At 40.3% G+C, this 20,714-nt stretch overlaps 1 protein-coding gene across 3 annotated transcripts in view; it reads right to left on the bottom strand.

Moving 5' to 3' along the window:
* Window positions 1-2,720: 2,720 nt before the first annotated feature.
* The window catches only part of CAT (catalase), a 42,251-nt gene continuing 24,257 nt past the window's right edge, over window positions 2,721-20,714 (bottom strand). For 2 of the 3 annotated variants that reach the window (XM_036258055.1, XM_036258054.1), the window contains exons 7-13: window positions 20,363-20,554; window positions 17,394-17,546; window positions 13,769-13,907; window positions 10,293-10,426; window positions 5,235-5,342; window positions 3,530-3,613; window positions 2,721-3,204 (exon numbers count right to left, since the gene is read on the bottom strand). In XM_036258055.1, the coding sequence (XP_036113948.1) occupies window positions 3,139-3,204; window positions 3,530-3,613; window positions 5,235-5,342; window positions 10,293-10,426; window positions 13,769-13,907; window positions 17,394-17,546; window positions 20,363-20,554 (876 nt within the window). In that variant the 3' untranslated portion in view covers window positions 2,721-3,138. The remainder of the gene's footprint in view (window positions 3,205-3,529; window positions 3,614-5,234; window positions 5,343-10,292; window positions 10,427-13,768; window positions 13,908-17,393; window positions 17,547-20,362; window positions 20,555-20,714) is intronic. The other variant, XM_036258053.1, reaches the window with a different exon arrangement.

The raw sequence follows: 20,714 nt of genomic DNA, 5'->3' as shown, positions 1-20,714 counted from the left end.
CACAGTGCTGAGTGTCCACTTGAGGTTTGTGGTCAAATGTGTAAAAACCCAGCCCTGGCCGGTTTGGCTCAGCAGTTAGAGCGTCGGCCTGCGGTCCTGAGGGACCGGGGTTCAGTTCCCGCTAAGGGCACGTACCTCGGTTGCAGTTTGTCCCTGGCCCTGGTCGGTCGTGCAGGTGGCAGCCACTCGATGTGTTCCTTTCACATCGATGTTTCTCTCTCTCTCTCTGTTCCTCTCTCTCCCTCCCACTCTATCTGAACAAAAAATGGAAAAATGTCCTCTGGTGAGGATAAAAAAAAAAAAAAGTGTAAAAACCCAGCCAGCAGGGCTGTTCTGCTCCAGCCAGTCATTTCAGTGCAGGAGCTAAGGAAAAGGCATGTTTGACCAAGGCTGGGTTCTCGAGTAATTATGACTTTAAAGTACAAATTCTAAAGAAAGAAAAAAGGGAAGTAATGGCACGAAGAGGGTAATGACCAGTGAAGTTTCTAGTAGTGTTGAAGAACTGATGGAAGGTCTATGCTAAATTGTTCAGATATATTCACACACACACACACACACACACACACACACACACTCAGCTCCATGGGTAGAGTACATTTCCTCACCCTTTTGATTCTGGGCTTTGCCATGTGACTTGCTTTGCTTTGGCCGGTATTGGTGAGCGTGATATAAATAAAGGCTTGCCCTGGCCAGGGTAGCTCAGTTGGTTGGGCATCATCCGGTGCAGCAGGGGGTTGCTGGTTCGATTCTCAGTTAGGGCACATGCCCAGGTTGTGGATCAATCCCCAGTGAGGGGTGTGCAGGAGGCAGCCGATCGATATTGTACTCTCACATCAATGTTTCTGCTTCTCTTTCTCTCTCCCCCTCTCCCTTCCTTCCTCTCTCTCTAAAAATCAATAAAAACATGAATGAATGAATAAATAAAGGCTTGAACACACCTGTGTGATCGTAGCCCAATTTCCCGAGAAAGGAAAAACAGATTTCCTCTTCTGGCATTCTTGCCCTTGGCCCTCACTCCTGGCTAGCTATCACCACGGGGCCCATGTGTCTTTTTTGTTTTTTAATCGTCACCCAAGGACATGTTCATTGATGTTGAGAGAGAGTGAGAAAACGTCAATGTGAGAAAGAAACATCAATGGGTTGCCTCCCGTACGCACCCCAACCAGGGATCGAACCCACAGCCTTTTGGTGGATGGGATGATGCTCCAACTGAGTCCCCTGGCCAGAGTGGGTCCCATGTATCTTCATGTTACTTAAAAGGGGTATAATTAGATAGTACCTCCCAGGAAGTAAAACCTAACTGAAGCTAACCTCATCAGTGTTTACCTTTGAAAATTACAAAGGAGGCCTCCGGAAGAAAATTGGAGGCACTTCCATGTGTCAGATTTTTACAACAAGAAACATGGTAGATACATGTGATTGTAACTATTGACTTATTTTTACACTACAGAATAGAACAAAGCAGAATATTAACTAAAAAATTCTGTCTTTCTGTTTATAACCAATATTTAAATGGTAACCTTCTTTCCAATGTCAAATTATATTAATTTTTATCAGTTTACCTTATATATTGTATTTAATACTATCAAGAGATATAATAAAGTTATTCTATTGATAGTATTCATTATTGGGTTCAAATGGATACATTTACTTTCTATGTGTAAAAATATAACAGTTTCCATGCACACTAAAAAATAGGAGTTTAGGCAGGAGAATAAAGAAGTTTGAGCTAGCCCTGGCCGGTTTGGCTCAGCGGTTAGAGCGTCGGCCTGCGGTCCGGAGAGACCCGGGTTCGGTTTCCGCTAAGGGCACATACTTCGGTTGCAGTTTGTCCCCGGCCCTGGTTGGTCGTGCGGTGGCAGCCACTTGATGTGTCCCTTTCACATCGATGTTTCTCTCTCTCTATCTCTTCCTCTCTCTCCCTCCCACTCTATCTGTACAAAAGATGGAAAAATGTCCCCGGGTGAGGATAAAAAAAAGAAGTTTGAGCTAAAAGACAACGAGTTTGTATTTACTAGTGGTCTAATGTTTCCTGACACCCGAGGTCTCGGGGCATTCCTAAGAGTAAGTACAAACTGGTTTTGCAGACCTGAGATTAAGGGAGTGAGGATTCAAGGACAATAGGTCTTCATTTAGTGCTCAGAATTTACCTTTAAAGTGTTCCACTTGATTTTCAAGCAAACATGGGTTTAAAAAATAAAAAAGAGAGAAAAGAACTTGAGTTTCTAAGTCCTTATTTTAAAAACTGATGAGCAGACAAGGAAGTGAGCTCATGACAAGAGATCTGAATACTTTTCAAAGCTGGGCAGTTTGTTCTTTTCCACAATAGAATTAAGGTTCTGGTCCCAGGGTCTAAAGGCAACTGGTTTCAACAAATAACATTATAGTATCCTCATGGTACTGGTATTTTCCATTTTAAGGGTAAGCAGATGATATTCAGGTTAAGAGTCTGATGGGACATTACAAGTTATGTATGGAGCCGAAAGAAATCAAGTACCATTCTTCTAGTCTTATACACGGATTATTTTATTGTAAAAATGTAATAATTTCAAATTGGTCTGTTATGAAATCAGTGCTGTATTAGCATAAATGTAATTCCAAGTGTTTTTAAATCTGATCAGTTCCAAGCAGAAAAAAGCATTAAGCCATGATGGTATTAAAGTTATTTTCAAAAGACACTAAGGCATTAAATGTGTTTTTCCTATAAGGAATTTAGAAAAATTTAAATTTCTGAGTGGATTATATATTTTTTTTCTTCATATACAATTACAATCATATTTTTATATAATAGGCCATGAGATGATACGTAAAATTGCACCAAGAATTTTTTTCTTATCAAATAAAGTTATATTTCTACTAGAAACTTTCATTCTAGTCATTTTAAGTGAATAATCCAACCAAATGTCAAAAGCAAATACATGTTTCTTTTAAATGATTGTTAAGTCCTAACCTTCATTTTCATCAAAAGCCATCATTACATTATTTGTTATAGAAACCTGGATTATCATTTTAAAGACTTGCATTTGCGCCTGCAGCACAGGAAACTCTTCTATCCAGCGATGAGTAGATACGTATGTAAACTCCATGCCTTGCTTCATGGGTGGAGAGCAAATTGGCATCAGACCAGGGCCCCGACCCTCACAGATTAGCTTTCTCCCTTGCAGCCAAGCTAGACCCATGCTGCACAAAGGTGTGAATCGAATTCTGTTTTAAAAGAACAAGACCAGCAGATTAATTAACTCACTCAGCAGCAACGGCCTGGTATTTATCTTAGCTTAAATTTATGCTCAAATGTAAATAATAACAATTCAGAACTCATTCACCTTAAACTATCTTATATTGTCCAGAGCTCAAATGAAGAGCATGTGTTTTGCAGGTGAGTTCTTTAAATCACAAATGACTTTCTAAACAGCTGCTTAAGAAATCTGGTAGTTGTATCTGAGGAGCATCACCCTAGAAGGAAACCAAACTGGGCCTCATCTACTCCAGGGCACACACACTCTGCCCCACCAGGCTGCTCCGGGCTCACCTTAGGCTTCTCAGCGTTGTATTTGTCCAACAGAGCCTGGATGCGGGCTCCGTAGTCAGGATGGACATCACTGAAGTTCTTGACCTGAAAATAAATGTACACATTACTTAGTCCCTAGCAGGCCAGCCCCAGTGTCTGTCGCACAGTGTCTGCTCCGGGGGAGGAAGGATGCTTTCTTGGAAAGTAGAACCACACAGTGATTAACAACACAGAGTAGGACTGGGAGTCCAGGGACAACTCTGACATGTACTGAACAACTGTACATAAGTCATCTTCTGAGCATGTCCACCACCCATAGGTGGAATAAGAGAGTTCACCTACCTCACAGACCCTCGTGAGAAAAGTGCATACAAGCCAAACTGCACTGACTTGTGCGTAAAGACCAACGCAAGCGACAGTGACCTGCGTTAAGAAATGGCCTGATCGCCCTGGCTGGTTTGGCTCAGCGGTTAGAGCATCGGCCTGTGGTCCTGAGAGACCCGGGTTCGGTTCCCGCTAAGGGCATGTACCTCGGTTGCAGTTTGTCCCCGGCCCTGGTTGGTCGTGTGGGTGGCAGCCACTCGATGTGTCCCTTTCACGTCGATGTTTCTCTCTCTCTCCCTTCCACTCTAGCTGAACAAAAAATGGGAAAAAAAAAAAAAAAAGGAAATGGCCTGATCTACGGCCTGACTGTAAAGTACACAAACTCAGTGCCACTCGCTGGGCAATGCCACGCACTTCAAGCAGGAATTCCCGATCGTGGGCAGGGCCCAGCAGACAGCAGGAAGAGATGGGGCATCCTAAATCCATCGGAAGCCTTTCGGCTCCGGCACATGTGAGAAGACAGCCAAGCGTCCGCTCCTTACAAGCTCTCAGAAGCTAAGACCTGCCCAGCGCTAGGCCCTCTGCTAGAGACAGCAAATCGGAAACAGTGCTCAGAGAGTGAAAGGAATATTTACAAACACACTCATGAAAGACAGTTATAGATTTAGAACTCTGCCTACACAGAAAGCGCCCAGTGCTGGTACTTATCTCCAGGCCTTCGAACACATCTAGACAGCTGCTAACCCACCTGTCCCTCCGAACACAGAAGCAGCAACCAAGAGACAAGGAAATAGTGGTGATTCCTAAATTTATAAGAAGCTTATTCCTGCGGCAGGCCAGGAAACCACAAGTGAGAAAACTTCAAAGCACAATGAGCTGCCATCAGAAATACCCTGGCACCTTAGCTCAAAAGTCCAGTCTAACTTTTGAAAGCAGCTCAGTTCTTACCCCTGAAAACGTGCACGTTTCGAGTTGCTTCTGAAGGAGGGTCAGTGTCAAGATGTTACGTGGTTAGGCAGGCTTGAAATCACAAAAATGTCGTCTGAATTTTTATCATCTAAATTCAAAGCAACATCGTGACAGGACCCACATTTTGATACTGAATATTAGTCTTTTGTACAGAACTTGGCCACAGTCAAATTAAACAGCATAGGAGAGAATTCATCCTGAACTCAGCCAAATAGTTACACATTGGACAAAGGGCTAAGGATCAATAGATATGCCAGATCCACTGGAGAGAAAACAATCAGATGGTGACTGGGACTTAGTTTCAATTTTTTAAAGTCCACTTAGCTCAAGTAAAATAGAAAGGATACTTTTCCTTTTAAGGGTTCTCTCACACAGCTGCACTCTTTTCTGCAGCCAGCAGATGTCACCCTTCAGCTTCCAAAGTCTCACTCACCGCTTTCTTCTGGATGAACAGCTGGGCATCTTTCAGGTGCCCGGCAATGTTCTCGCACAGGCGTCTCCTCTCCTCTTCGTTCAGGACACTTGTATAGAATGTCCGCACCTGTGAAATACACAGCGTGGGGAAAACTGAATAACCACTTTATCACACACAACTCACCCAATATGCCACTTTTGAAATGAAAATACAAGACTTCCCATTTGCATAAGAATGAAAGTTTTTAGGATTTAAGGGTAATTTTAAATTACAGTTGAATCCATCATGTGTTGAGTTTCTCACTTTTTGTTTTGTTTTATTGTAAGCAAAATAGGAGGAATTCAGTTATTGATAAATAGTTCATAACTGTTATTTAATAATAATGTCCTTTGTAGTCACTGCTAATAAATCTCTTCTAAACATAAGGCAAGATAGCCTACAGTTAAAAAACCTGCCACAATCTTAATACTGAGAAGTCCAAAATGTGCAAACGATCATCACAACACAACCTTTGTTCAATTCACCCAGAACCAGAGGAAAAACTCTCCTTAGTTATTCAAAAGCCAAGATTTCTTGGAGAAGATGGATATTAATAGTAATATTTTCCTTAGATTATTGAGTTTACCCCTAAAATAAATAGCAATAGATTAAAATAAAAAATAGGAGCTATGTATCAGGTATGAGTCCTAACAGCCTCTGCTCATTTCTAAAATCAACCATTTCTCTGGAAATAGCCCAAGTGTCCATCAGTAGATGAATGGATAAAAAAACTGTGGTACATATACACAATGGAGTACTATGCAGCTGTAAGAAAGAAAGATCTCTTATCCTTTGAGACTACATGGAGGTACCTGGAAAGTATCATCCTAAGTGAAAGAAGCCAAGCAGAGAAAGACAAGTATCATATGATCTCACTTATTTGTGGAATATAATGAACATAACAGTCTGAGGAATGGGGTAGGCCCAGAGACGTGGAAGTGGGGTACAGACTGACAATCCCCAGAAGAGGGGGTTAGCCACAGAACTTATATGCATGTATGCATGAACAGTGGACATGGACAATAAATTGGGGACAGGGCAGGGAGGGAGGGGGAGGGGGGAATCAGTGGGGGAAAAAGGAGAAACATCTGTAACAAAAATTAATTTTTAAAAAAATAATACTAAAATAAATAAAATCAACCATTTCTAGGGTGTAGGTATAACTGTATTCTAACATTTCATTCATTCATTCAACAAATACTTATCGGGTACCTATAATATATATTGTAATATATAAAATATTGTTCTATTAATGTTTATAAAGTCCTAAAATAGCCAATTATCCAAAATATCAAATTTATAAAATATTAAGATATTCATAGCTTTTCTAAGTAAGTTAATAGGTCATAATAACTTTTTTTCGTTTAAGCCCAGTTTGAATCCAATACAAAAGTTAAAAATCAGACTTTGATATTAACACAATCCAATCAAAGTCCTGCCTTATAGGTATTTCCTCAGATCTGTCTCCAATTTACTAATTTTCTCTTCAGCTGTGTCTACCATATTATTTACACATCCTTTGAGTCACTGTATCTGTTGGATTTTTATTTTAAAGATTGTTTTTTTGTTTGTTTCTAGAAATTTCTATTTAGTTCTTTTTCAAATCTACCTTGTTTTTGTTTCTCGTATTCCTTTCTGTATCTCCTTGAATGCTATATGCATGCTTATTTTAAATCTTCTTTTTGATTATTCTATCACGTGTATAATTCTCACATCTACTGCATGTGCAATTTCTCAGGGATTGGGTCTCACATGCGACTCATTTTCAATAAGTTATCTTCTGCAGAAGTTCCAAATATGTCTTTGTGAAGGTATCTTCGTGTGGTCAATTTTTTTCGTCACATCTGCAGAAGCCTTACAAGGTTATTTAGTTTTCCATCTAACATGTACGTGTGAGAAGTAGAAGAAAGGCCTCCTATGTCACCTCAATCTACCAACTTGAACTAAAAGAAATTTGATCCTGCAATTACAGTCGTGTGTTTCAGCCAGCTAGCTCATGAGAGCAAATTATCAAATTTTTAGGCATTCTGTGAATGACTTGTTAAACACAGCCATCATTAAAAATTAAGTTATATAAACTTACAAGTAAATGAACTATATTATAAACAAAAGTTATAAACCCTCAAAACATATCCCTTCATAAATAATATATTCCCAATATTCTTTATATAATTTGTGTTACTGTTATCTATACAACAGTGGGATAGTGAACATCACTTCCCAATACCACAGGTTCAGCGCCATCATGTGGTAGTCTGAAATAATCCCTGGGGAATATTTTCATTATATGAGAGTTAGAGTTGTTCCTCATTCTTATCAACACTTGGTATGGTCAGTCTTTTTAATTCTAGCCCTTCTGGTGTGTATCTAGTGGTACTCTGTGGTTTTATTTTTCATGTCTCCAATGAAGTAAATCACCTTTCCATAGTTCTCAGCTATCTGGATATCCTCTTTTGTGAAGTGCCTATTCAAGACTTTTGAGAATTTTTCCAGTCATCTGTCTGTCTCTTTCTTATTGCTCTATAGTTCTTTACATATTCTGCATGAGTCATCTGTTAGATGAATTGCAAATACATTCTCCCACCTCTGTGGCTTGCCTTTTCAGTCTCTAAATGGTGTCTCATAATAAAAAGAAGTTATTTTTCTCTTCATGAGCTAGTCTTGATAATATCGACTGCTCTATGGTCCAATTTATTAATTCTCTCTTCAGTTGTATTTCATCTCCTTTTAAACCCGTTTATTAAGCTGTTATTTTCCGTTGCATTTTCCAGTTCAGTCTGTCCAGTCAATTCTTACTGATTCAAGTTCTCTTGTTAAATTCTCCATGTTGTCACCTATTTTCTTGAACATATTAATCAATTATCTTAAAACATATACCTGACAATGCTATTTTCTGGATCCCCAGTAAGTTTGCTTCTGTTGTCAGGTTTGTTCTCTTCTTCCCCTCTTGGTTTTCAGTCATAAGGTCTTACCTGTTGGGTATGCCTGGTAATTTGTTACTGAATGCTGGATATTTGATAAGAAAAAATGTAGATAATTTGAGGCTCTAGTTTCCTTCAAAGAGTTATGTTTGCTTCTGGCACACAATTAGGATAAAATGAGGTCATCTTAATCCAGTCTGAGATTGAGCTGATGCAAAGCTATGTCTTAGATTTTGTGAGGTAAGTTTATTCCAGGTATTCCCTTATTCTTAGGCACGGCCTACCAGGGTTTTCAACTGAAAGACTGGATGTTAACCAAAGGCCTCCTCCTTAGTAGTCCTTAAACTCAAATTTTTATCCCTCCAGACACATAAAAATGCAGTAAACTCTGCTCAGCATCTTAGCCAATGCTTACAAAGTAATAAATGCCTTATTAGAAAGGACACCAAATGCCAAGCTCATATCTCTGCACTATTTTTCTGTCCAAGATCTTGGCCCCTCAAATCTTTGTTGCTTTGTTAGCTTTCCAAAGCCTTTAAACAGATGCTTTTTGTATTTTATCAAGCTTTCCAACATCCTCCATGAAAGGATAGGTCTGATACAAGCTAGTCTGCCATAAGCCATAAATGAAAGTCCAAGTGAATCATTTATAAGAGTATAAATCTGGACCTTATTTATTTCCCACGTGACTCTTATTGTTACAAGATTATGCTATAAAACCTATAAACAGTATCATGACTGCTTAAAAACATGAGTTCTACATAGTAATAAAAAATCTCTCGATAAAATAAGAATGAATATCTGGTCATTTTTAATGTGCAAGCCATAGCCTCATTATCTAAATTAATTTTGCAGAAGTTATATTTGCTAGTTTAATAGCAGAATAGACCTCATTAGGCAAAATTCTTTGAGAGGCAGGAACTGTATTGTAATATACTTGGTATCACCTGCACACCAAGAATAATGTAGTTACTATAAAAAGCCTTTCAGGAGATGTTAATGTAGTTACTATAAAAAGCCTTTCAGGAGATGTTTCATTTCAACTAAATATGGTTTATATCCTATAACAAAGTAACTTCTTTTTTATACACATATGTGACTTTCAAATAACTATATCTTCTTAGTTAATTCATGGATATAAGCATATTTTACTTGGATCCCACATTTACAAAGTGAGAAGGTAGAAATGGGTCCTATTCTCATTTAAATACTAATTTTAGTAGCAGCTATCCAAGCAGAACTCTAAGACAGCTATACTTTTTAACTTTATTCTTTTCTTGTGTGGGGTAGAAGCTGCACTGAGCACTTTAAGGAGGTGGCTGCCCTTCAAAGTCAAAGGGCCTCTTTCATTAAATCTACTGAAAGAAGAGCCCTTAGGGAGCCACAGGTCATTGGAAACAGGGTGGATGTTTGACCCAGGGCAGTTAACTATCGACTGGCCAAAAGGCCAGCGAGGCAACCTAGAATGAAAAATTTAGTCAGGTCATTCTGATATCCTCTCTCCAGAAGCTGATACAGAAGTACTGAGAGAAGGAAGAGAGGTCCAAAAAAAAAAGTAATATACGCAGGGAGAAGCCATAAAGAAGAGTTAGGCCACCGTCACAGCAAAGCCACCGCAATGTTAAAACAGAAGCTGTGAGGCAAAGAGGAGAAAAGTATTAGATGTAGAAACAGACGGATGGAGAGCAGCGGGGTCATGTGACTGATCAGCCTACAGCGGGCAACACCTACACTCCTGCTGCTGAGGCCCCTAGAGCTGCTCTGAATCCAGCTCTAGTCCCTTGTACCTGTCAGCCCTGCCCAGTCTTAGGTTTGGCCACACTTAAGTTCCACTGGCCCATTTCTTAGATTTCCATGAAATCACTTCTTCCCCAATGGCCCCCACCTTATCCCTTCCATAAAGTGTACGAGAACTGAAATGAGTCATACCTTGTACTGAAGGAGCAGAGTAACACTACTTTTCAACTCCATCTGATAAAGGGACTGATTTATGATTAGAGATGTCGTCCCTGAATTCAATTTAAGACATACTAGACATTTTGAGAGGGGGGAATCAGTAGATTTAGATAAGTAGAATAATTAGGTGACCCCCTGTAGCAGACCCAGAAGTCATTACCTGAGTGACATTATCATCGTTGGCAGTGTTGTAGCGCCGCACATCCCCGGAAACATGGGCGCTACTTTCCAGGGCATACTTCTGCTGCTGTTCTGGAGCACTAAAGCTGTTGGGGTAGTAGTTGGGAGCACCACCTTTAAAGGCAAACCACACAGATTCACTCAGAGAGAAAAAAAATGAAGGCACTCTACAAACAATACAAAATAAATTCAATTATACATATGAATATATATACACACATACACATACATACATATGTACACATACATATACATGTCATGCACATATTATTTTTAATGTACCATATTTACCCACAGGCAACACTCGGATTTCTTAGAGAATACTGCCATCTTCTAAATGCTCTAATGGGCTGTCTCACTCTGGGTCTCAAAGGAGAGATCTCAAATTCCCCTTGAACACTTAAATGATTAAATCTGTGGAATCTGATGCTTGCCAGGAATAATAAATTTATACAGGTCTGATTTGACCCCACATAAAATGAGACCCAAAGACACATTTCAAATTTTAGAATTTCATGCAGGCTTAGGCTTAACTCAAAAACTGAAATCACAGATTTCTCGGGAGCAACTCAAAGTTCTAACTCCGTTCCTTCAATGACTAAGCCCTAAGATCTTAACTGCTGCAAAGTCGCACGGTAATTAGAGGTAGAGCTGGGATTAGAACTCTGGGATTTTTGTCTCTTCCATTCCAGCACTTTCTATATTCCCAGGGCACAACTCTACTTTGCTTCTCATTAAAGGTTTTTAAGATCCTCAGGATCTCTCTCCCTTATTGATTATGACTTATTCAATTCTAGCTTCACTTCTACTTCCCTCCACAGATAAGCTAAAAAGGAATTTTTAAAACTTTGAACTTCTAGTATGTCAGCACTTATTTATCTGGACTTATAGAAAAAAAGTGAAAAAATACAATCAAAACATTTTTATGACTTCTGGGAAAAACATATGAAGAGTTTATTTCTTCCATTTTGGCATATTGATTTTCCTAAGTGCACTCTGCTTTGGCTATTAGCAGAAACCTGAATTATCTGAACACACCTAAAAAAAAGTAGCCTAGAAACATATTAATGGTGTGAACAAACCAGTCTGGGGGTGGAATTTTACCCAGCACACTGCCAGAACAGATCAACTATCCAGATTGAATAATTAAGAGGCGCCTGCTAATCCCATTTATCAAGGTACCAAGTGCATGTAGAAAGAGGGAAGACAGCATACTATTATAATGATAAATGATACTCTTTATCATTAGCTAAAGAAATTCAGTCTAGGTCAACAAGTCTAAATGAAAAGCAAAGTGCTCCAAAAACCAGCCACCACAGTGGCTTTCTGCATTAAGTATTAGCTCTTTGAAATGTGCCTAGTTGTGTAATTTTTAAATTCTATTTCCAAGTAAGCTCTGGCCTTTACTCAAAGTGGGAGCTGCCTTCAAGGCAATGACTACTAGGAACAATCAAGCACTTTCATCGAACTTGAAGAGCACAGCCCAAATGCTTTACTTTTAAAACAAGGAGGCAGCCCTGGCCAGTTGGGTTCAGCAGTTATAGCATCAGCCAAGGACCAAAGAGTCTTGGGTTTGATTCTTGTCAAGTGCACATACAGTCAGTTGTGATCTGATCCCTGACCCTGGTTGGGGTATGTGGGAAGCAACCAATTGATGTGTCAATTGATGTGTCTCTCTTACATCAATGTCTCTCTCTCTCTCTCTCTCTCTCCCTCCCTCCCTCCCTCCCTCCCTCCCTCCTGCTCACTTTATCTGAAAATCAATGGAAAAATATCCTTCGGTGAGGATTCAAAATAAAACAAGGAGGCAAGGGGTGTATCAAATATATCCATAAGTAATTTTTCATATGTATACCACTATAATGGTAAACAAGTAATGGCCCAGCAGGTATGGCTCAGCAGACTGAGTGTCATCCCATGGACTGAGATGTCCTGGTTCGATTTCCGGTCAGGACACATGCCCCAGTTACGGGTTCGATCCCCAGTGGGGGGCATGCAGGAGGCAGCCGATCAATGTTTCTCTCTCTAAAAAAATCAATAAAAACATTTAAAAAAAAAAAAAAAGGTAAACATGAAGCAATTACTTATTAATGAAATTCCAGAATATGCATGAACGTCTCTGACTCTTTACAAGTGAACAATTCTCAATAACAGCCAGTCTCAATAACTAAAGGACCAAGGGATACAAATGAAATAAAAAAATCAGTTTAGATAAAATGCAGAAGACAGACACAGGAAGTATCAATTACTTTGAGCAATAACACACTCCCATCCCTCTAAAACCTCAGAGAGCAGAAATATGGTAACTACCTAAAATAATAAGTTTGTGAGCATGGAATTGTTAAATACGTGGAAAAAGCTTAGTGATAATGGTGATAAGCGCCAGATCCAAAATTATATATATAAAACAATCTTAAGTATATAAAAATTATTCAGAGAAAAGACAGACAACAAATATAGCAAAATGTAACAGTTGTGGCCTCGTGTTGGGACTATAAATGGTTTTTCTTCTCCCTTCTCTTTTATCTTATAGTTTCCAAATTTCCTTTAGGGCACATGTATTATTTTTATCTTAGAAAAATTAACTTTGTTTGAATATAGACATCTAGAGCTATAAATATAACTGAACAGTAAAATTTCTGAAAGGATCAATGTAAGTAGCCTATTACTAAAACACCTGTCTTAAACAGGAAAATATAAAAGGAAACTAAGATCTATACTAAACTGTGGAATATTAAAAGGAAAAGAAAAAACACTAAGCATTCTCTAATTGGAATAATTAAAATAGAAACTGTTTATCCATAGCACCCAAAAATGTAATTAAAAGAAAAAAAAAAACATAAATTTGATAAATGAGCACCAAAAAACAAACTGCAGAAGCATCTCATCTCACCAGTTGATTTATATGAATTCAACTATATTCAAGTAACAAAAAATGGTGGGGGAGAATCCCTTGATTTTCGCTACATCCCCTATTTTATAACTTACCTCGTCCCCTCCAAATTCTAGACAGACTTGCTCCTCCCCAGCCCTGGCAGAAGTGCAGAGAAACAAATGAACTCTTGTCTCTTGGACTTCCAAGAGTCTAAGTCCTGGTAATTTAAGGAATCGTTCACTTGTGAAGTCTTTAAAACGTAACCCCATGTAGACGCTACTCTGCTACAGTCAGTGGGAAAGCTTCTTCTCCCCAGCTGTCACTGGAAGGATGCACAGCAGGTAAACTCCGAGGTGGAACTCTCAATGAAACATGTAAGATACATAATAGTAAGGAGAGTCCCCAGGCAGTTTGAACCTTCATTGAGGGGCAACGACTATGTGGCTGGCAGGAGAACCTGTGCTGAGTGCCTTCCCAGGGCCGGAGGCGCCGTGGGCCAGACTGAGAGCCCTGGGGCTGCCGCCCCACCCTCGCTAGCAGCGCCCTCTGCCCCCCAGGGCGGGCAGGTGTCCGGGGCCTACCCTGGTTGTCGACCACGCACATGGGGCCGTCACGCTGGTAGTTGGCCACTCGAGCACGGAAGGGACAGTTCACAGGTATCTGAAGATAGTTGGGTCCCAGGCGGTGGCGGTGAGTGTCAGGATAGGAAAAAAGGCGACCCTGCAGTCATAAATGAAACAGACATTGTGTGCAGTAACAAAAAAATGCTAATTTCTACAAAACCAACTGTACAGTAAATTATACAAAAAACCAACACTCGTGTTGCATTCTAATTTGTGTCAGAAACACTTTTGAGCTCTGAGACTTTCTAGATATAAAAGTGCTACACACAAAAAAAAGCCACGGTTCGAAATGATGGCCCTATAATGCCAGTCCTGAACCAAAGATTAGACTGAGTTATATTTACCAAGGCAGCATGGTAAGCATTTCAAAATGTCTTTCAGCTAGTGCTGAAACAAAAAGCTGTGATGAACTCTGTGTTAATCTTAGTATCCAATTATTTAAATACTCTCATTATTCACAGCTGTACTCTGTGAGTCGTCTTCTTTCACTGACTTTATCGTTGATTCTGAATCCGAAAGAGTATTATTATATCCGTAACTCTATGAGCCAAAATAAAAATCAAGTTGAGTAGGACAACGTATGCAATTATTTTGTTCTGAATCACTCATACCAATGGATGGTTAATCCAGTCTCACTGTTCTGTCAATAATTTGCTCTTGGCTGAGTGACTCCACCTCCCACATCATTTCAAATAGTCTAGGGTAATATTTACATGACTGGCCAGGCAGCCATGACTGAGATCCACTAATAGTTTGGAAGCTGACTGCCTTCTTTAGCTCAAAATAGACTAAGTTGTGCTCTTAATTTACCAGCAGAACAAAAGATACTAATGAGTCATAAACAGCTCCTGAATATAGCTTCTATCATTTAATTCTGGTTTTGTGTCACTCTGTGTTTATAGGACAAACCTACCCCACCTCCAGGTGGAGAGCCAAGGTTAGGAAATGGGCACAGCAAGGCCATACCCTGACATCAACTTGAGTCTGGGCCTCACCCAAGGCCCTGTGCCTCAGCTCCCTTGCTGGACCCGAGTCTGAAAGCAGAACTATGCTCTCCCACTCGAGCAATCAGGCCAACTTCTCCACACCTGGCCATCTAGATGCTGGCTCCACACCTGGCCAACTGCAGCATCTAGGAGTGAAGAAAGACTGTACTGCATCACCAGGTACTCAGGGACAGTCTCTCCGTGATTTACATTATACTGTTTTGTCTTTTCACCCTGGTCTGGCTTAACACTTTGGATAACAAAGTTTAAAATGTACTAATGTGACCTTATTGAAAGGTAACTGAGAACAATGTCCATTAATATACAATTATACCCATCCTCAGATGCCTATTAATTCTCATCAGACTAATTTCAAAGTCCTCCTGACTGGCTCTCCACTTACAGTGCCTCCAACATCATCATTTTTCACATTTCTGCCAAAAAACCTTCCTAAGGCTCCACACAGATTACATTACTTACCTACTCATAAAATCTTAAATGACTCCTCACTGGTCACCAAATAGCAAATAAATACAACGGTCCTTCCCTGCATGACCCCCAGTATACTTTATGGCATGAGAATTCACAGGAAAAACTAGGCTAGAAACTGGTATCCTGACTGAACCTAACAAAGCTCTTCCAAACACTTTTTAAAACTCCATTTATATATATTATATAGAGAGAGAAATTTACAATATGTGTGCCATAACTGAAATTAATACTAATAGAAATTATACAATTCATTCATATAATTTAATTCTCTAATAGAATTATAGGGTTTCCATTTATCGCCCTGCTCTTCCCCCACTTTCATTGAGAAGTCCATACATTTGTTTTTGTGGGGATGTGTTTGCTCCATGGTCCTTTCTCCCAGGCTTAGGCTTCCATCCGACGCTTTGAAGTTCTCCTAATTGCATGACTCAGTTCTGCTCACTGCCTCCAGGTCTCATTGTGGACCCAGAGACCCATGGTGACCTGGATTCTTGTGAAAAGCTTTTGGGTGACCTTTTCTCCTGAGCCCGTTCCCTCAATATCAGGGTTATGCAATCTCAGTTCTACCCAGGACAATTCAGTGCCCTGGCAAATTCCATGAACCACTTCTTCACACAGTTCAGCTCCATTCCAACCTCCAAACAGGGGAGGTTCAGGTCCCAGGGTCACAGTCTCGGCTCCCTCTATACCCCAGTTTCAATGTGACCACTTCTGTTTATCCTCTGTAATCTGCTCGACTTCCCTTTTCTAATCCCAATTCCCTCTTCTTCTATTTATCACCAAACAGAATGATTCCACTTGATATATCCCAGATCACATTTCTCAAAAATAAAGACATCTTTCCTTTTCCTAGAAGGGACAATTTCTACTCAAGCATTAAGGTCCCCTGTAACATATGCTCAATGTACCCAATCCTGTTCCCTCTAGTTTAGGAAGGAGTGACTGTTTACAGTTCCAACATACCCAACACAGCCTGCCGTGGTGCCTATACTCATGCCCCTCTCCTGCCTCATTGCACCTCTGTGGAAAACTGAAATCCTGTCCAGTCTTCAAAAGCCATCTCAAATGCTACCTCATTCTTAAACTTTTGCCAGCCTCCTCCTATCAGACAAGATTTCTCCTGATTCACCACAGCATTCTGCCTTACATTAGTTATCCTGTGCTTTTATTCCTGTTATAGCCGCCAGGACAGTCACTTACACACGAAGATAGGTACCTAATTCATATTAGTTAATAATGAAAACTACTGAAAACCTTATTTTCTATAAAAGCCTCAGATGTTCCCAAGGTCAAAGCAAAACAGGTATTAAACAAAGCAGGGGACGCGTAGCTTGTGCCTAGGAGTGGCGCCTGAACTGGAACCAGAGCCTCCAGAAGGAGCAGCCGTCAGTCACTGCAGCCTGACCCCGGGCATAATCTTTAACTTCTGTTTCATGGTCATAGTCTGACACAAAGACTGATTTACTCATTAACTCTTAGGCCAATTCTTTTACTACTGATGTCTAGTCCAAAGAAGAATCTTCACTCTTTGTACACTCAAAGTGCACATTGCAGAGTGATGAAAAAGCACTGAATGCCTATGCACGTTACCAAGACAAATGGTTAAATTAACCAACTGCCTCTAATCACTGACGATATAAATTTAGTTTGTAAAAACCATGCCCAGGTCTCTTTTTACAGACGGGAAAATTCAACATCCCCATAGAAGAGGAAATGAATAAAATTATGTTGACCAGGGTATTATAATCAACTAAAAATACTCCCTCTTGTTACTTACAGATGGAACAAAGAGTGCTTTCTTTACAAACACCTGTGGCATTTTTAAATAAAACTTCTTTTAAAAGGTACAGGACTAAATGTCAGTCTTAAGATGTTGAGGGACTTTACTATGAAATTTGGTTCATACTATAATGCCCATCTCAAAATGTTTCAGTCAGTCCCACAGAAACCAAGGATCCAGATTAATTAAAGTTTAAGTGATGTCCTAGTTAATTCTTCATACAAAGATCATATCAAATTATACAGTGTGTGTGCACACACATGCACACACACATGCACAATTGTGCATACTCCTACCTCAGTACCTGACAATCCAACAAGTTTACCTGAAGCATTTTGTCAGGGCTGGGCTCGATGCCAGGTGGCATGTTGCTCGGGTCAAAGGCCAACTGTTCAACCTCAGCAAAGTAGTTAACTGGATTCCGATTTAAGACCAGTTTACCAGCTGGGATAAGAGGGTAGTCCTTGTGAGGCCAAATCTAAAAGCAATGTGAGACTCACAATTACCAGACAACCTATTAAAGTACCCACAAAAATTCCAGTTTTCAAATATAATGAAGACAGTGCAAATAAGTACAAATAACTATTTACTACATAAAATGATAAGAACTTAAGTGCATTGGTTAAATTTTTCACAATAGTAAACAGTAAATATTGACACTTTCCCCGGGCAAAAGCATATCAGCTTTCCAAAATTTGTTCCCTGCTAATAACAATATATCAAGCCCTGGCTGGGTGACTCATTTGGTCAGAGCATCGCCTATAAGCCAACAGGTTTCAGGTTCGATTCCTGGTCAGGGCACAGACCTAGGGTGCAGGTTCGATCGCCAGTTGGGGCACATATGGGAGGCAACCCATTAATGTTTCTCACATTGATGTTTCTTTCTCTCTCCCTTCCTCTCTCTCTAAAAATCAAGAAACACATATCCCTGAGTGAGAATTAAAAATAAAAATAATATATCAAGCTACCTAAATGAACTCAATGAACTTATCAAACAGGAACTGGGAGAGAGATGCTGGTGAGCACTCACTCATGGGCTAGGACACTCTAAAGTGGCCACACTGTGTTTTGTACGTGACTCCTGCCATGATGAAGACTTGACTGGACATTTGTTAAAATTAGGTACAAAGAAGCAGCGCATCTTCCCACGACCACATCAAAGTCACAACTAAACTACAGAATAACTATCATTCAACACCGCCTGAAACCAAGCTGAATGGAAGTCCTACAATGACAAAACTAAAGCAGCAGCCACATCCAGACTGGTAGGAGGGCGGAGGTGAGACGGGCTGGGCCCACACCCACATGTGGTAGAAAAAAATTAGAAGGATACCTTAGCTGGGAAGGTCCTCGCTGAGGACTGAGGGGTCCCCATCCCACACCAGGTACCCAGCTCAGGGTTCCAGTACCAGGAAGAGAATCCCCATAACTTCTGGCTGGAAAAACCAGCGGGAACTGAGGCTCAGGGAGGCTAAGGTGGCTGGAGCCCCAGGCAGCTCCTCTTAAAGGGCCCGTGCATGGACTTACTCGGGCTCCAGGCTCCAGTGTGGGGGAGGCAGCTTTAAAGGCACCAGACATATGGGGAAGAACTGAGCTGTTTGGCACTGGAGAGAGGGCTGGAGAGGGGGCTTTCTCCTGGGCAGATGTGCTATTAGAGACCTCTGTTCCTTTGGTGAGCCCTGCCCTGGGGCGGCAGACAGCCGCCATATATGGGACTCCAGAAACCTGGCTCACACTGGTTGCTCCGCCCTGGTGATTCCCTGAGGCCCCGCCCCACCCAACTTTCAGGCCCACCCAAGCTATTGCCAATTGCTTTACCATAGGATTGGCCTGTCTTGGATTCTGCTTCAGATTTTCCTAAATTCCTTCAAACAAGCAGCATCTGGTCTCAGCTAGCCCCATACCTCTAGTTAAGTAATACACAGAAACAAACACAGGGAGGCAGCCAAAATGAGGAGACAAAGAAACAGGTTCCAAATGAAAGAACAGAACAAAACTCCAGGAAAAGAACTAAGGGAAAAGGAGATAAGCAACCTAACAGTGCAGAGTTCAAAACACTGCTTATAAGGATGCTCAATGAACTTAGTGAGAACCTCAGTGAACTTAGTGAGGGCCTCAAGAGCATTAAAAAAAGCATGAAGGATGCACAGTCAGAAATGAAAGAAGCACTAACTGAAATAAAGAATAATTTACAGGTAATCAATAGTAAAGTAGGTAAAGCCAAGAAGCACCATCGATTTGGAATATAAGGAAGCAAAAAACACCCAATCAGAACAGCAAAAAGAAAAAAGAATCCAAAAAAATGAGGATAGTGCAAGGAGGCTCTGGGACAACTTCAAGCGTGCCAACATTCGCATCTTGGGGGTGCCAGAAGGAGAAGAGCGAGAACAAGAAATTGAAAACCTGTTTGAAACAATAATGGCAGAAAACTTTCCTAACTTGGTGAAGGAAACAGGCATGTAAGTCCAGGAAGCACAGAGAGTCCCAAACAAGATGAACACCAAGAGGCCCACACCAAGACACATCATCATCAAAATGCAAAAGGTTCAAGACAAAGAGAGAATCTTAAAAGCAGCAAGAAAAAGGCAGCTAGTTACCTACAACGAAGCTCCCATTAGACTGTCAGCTGATTTCTCAAAAGAACTTTTGCAGGCCAGAAGGGAGTGGCAAGAAATATTCAGAGTGATGAAAACCAAGAACCTACAACGAAGATTACTCTATCCTGCAAAGCTGTCATTTAGAATCGATGGCCATATAAAGAATTTCCCAGGCAAGAAAAAGCTAAAGGAGTTCCTCACCATCAAACCATTATTATATGAAATGATGAAGGGTCTTTTTGAAGAAAAAGATAAAAAATATGAACAAATAAAATGGCAATGAGTACATATTTATCAACAATGGAATCTACAAACAAAATAAACAGGTAGAACAGAAGCATTCACATAGATACAGAGAACATTTTATTGGTTGCCAGATGGAAGTGGGGTTGGGGGAATGGGTGAAGGGATTAAGAAGTACAAATTGGTTGTTAGACTGATAAACCTCAAAGGGAAGGGGGGTTATAGGGTGGAAAGAGATAAACCAAAGAACCTATATGTATATATGCATATCCAATGGACACAGACAACAGTGTGGGGAAAGGCAGGAGGGGGGCAGGAGTGGGGAGGAGGGGGTCAATAGGGGAAAAATGAGGAACATCTGTAATACATTCAACAATAAAGATAATTTTTTTTTTTTAAACTAGATACAAAAAGACTTAAAAAAATAAAATAATTTAGTTGTTAGCTGACTTACCTTGGTAACATCAAATGGATTAAATGGACAAGTTTCAGCCTGACTAAATGTCATGACCTGGATGTAAAACGTCCAGGAGGGATAGTTGCCTGTGGCAATGGCATTAAAAAGATCCCGGAGGCCATAGTCAGGATCTTCCTGAGACAGTTTTGCTGCAACTTCAACGGGAAGGTTTTTGATGCCCTGGTCAGTCTACAGAATGAAAGAAAAAAGTTCAGACTGAAATTTACTGGCACAATTAGAGAACTCTAGTAATTCACTGCAGGATTATGCATAACACGACTCAAAGACTGGATTCCTCTTATAACAATAATCCCACTGTTCAAATCTGACACAAATATGAATTTATCGA

This window comes from Molossus molossus, unplaced genomic scaffold (assembly GCF_014108415.1).
Source record: "Molossus molossus isolate mMolMol1 unplaced genomic scaffold, mMolMol1.p scaffold_m16_p_13, whole genome shotgun sequence".
In the NCBI taxonomy this organism is placed as follows: domain Eukaryota; kingdom Metazoa; phylum Chordata; class Mammalia; order Chiroptera; family Molossidae; genus Molossus; species Molossus molossus.
Note: the sequence above shows the minus strand (reverse complement) of the source record. Positions and strands in the feature narration are given on the sequence as shown.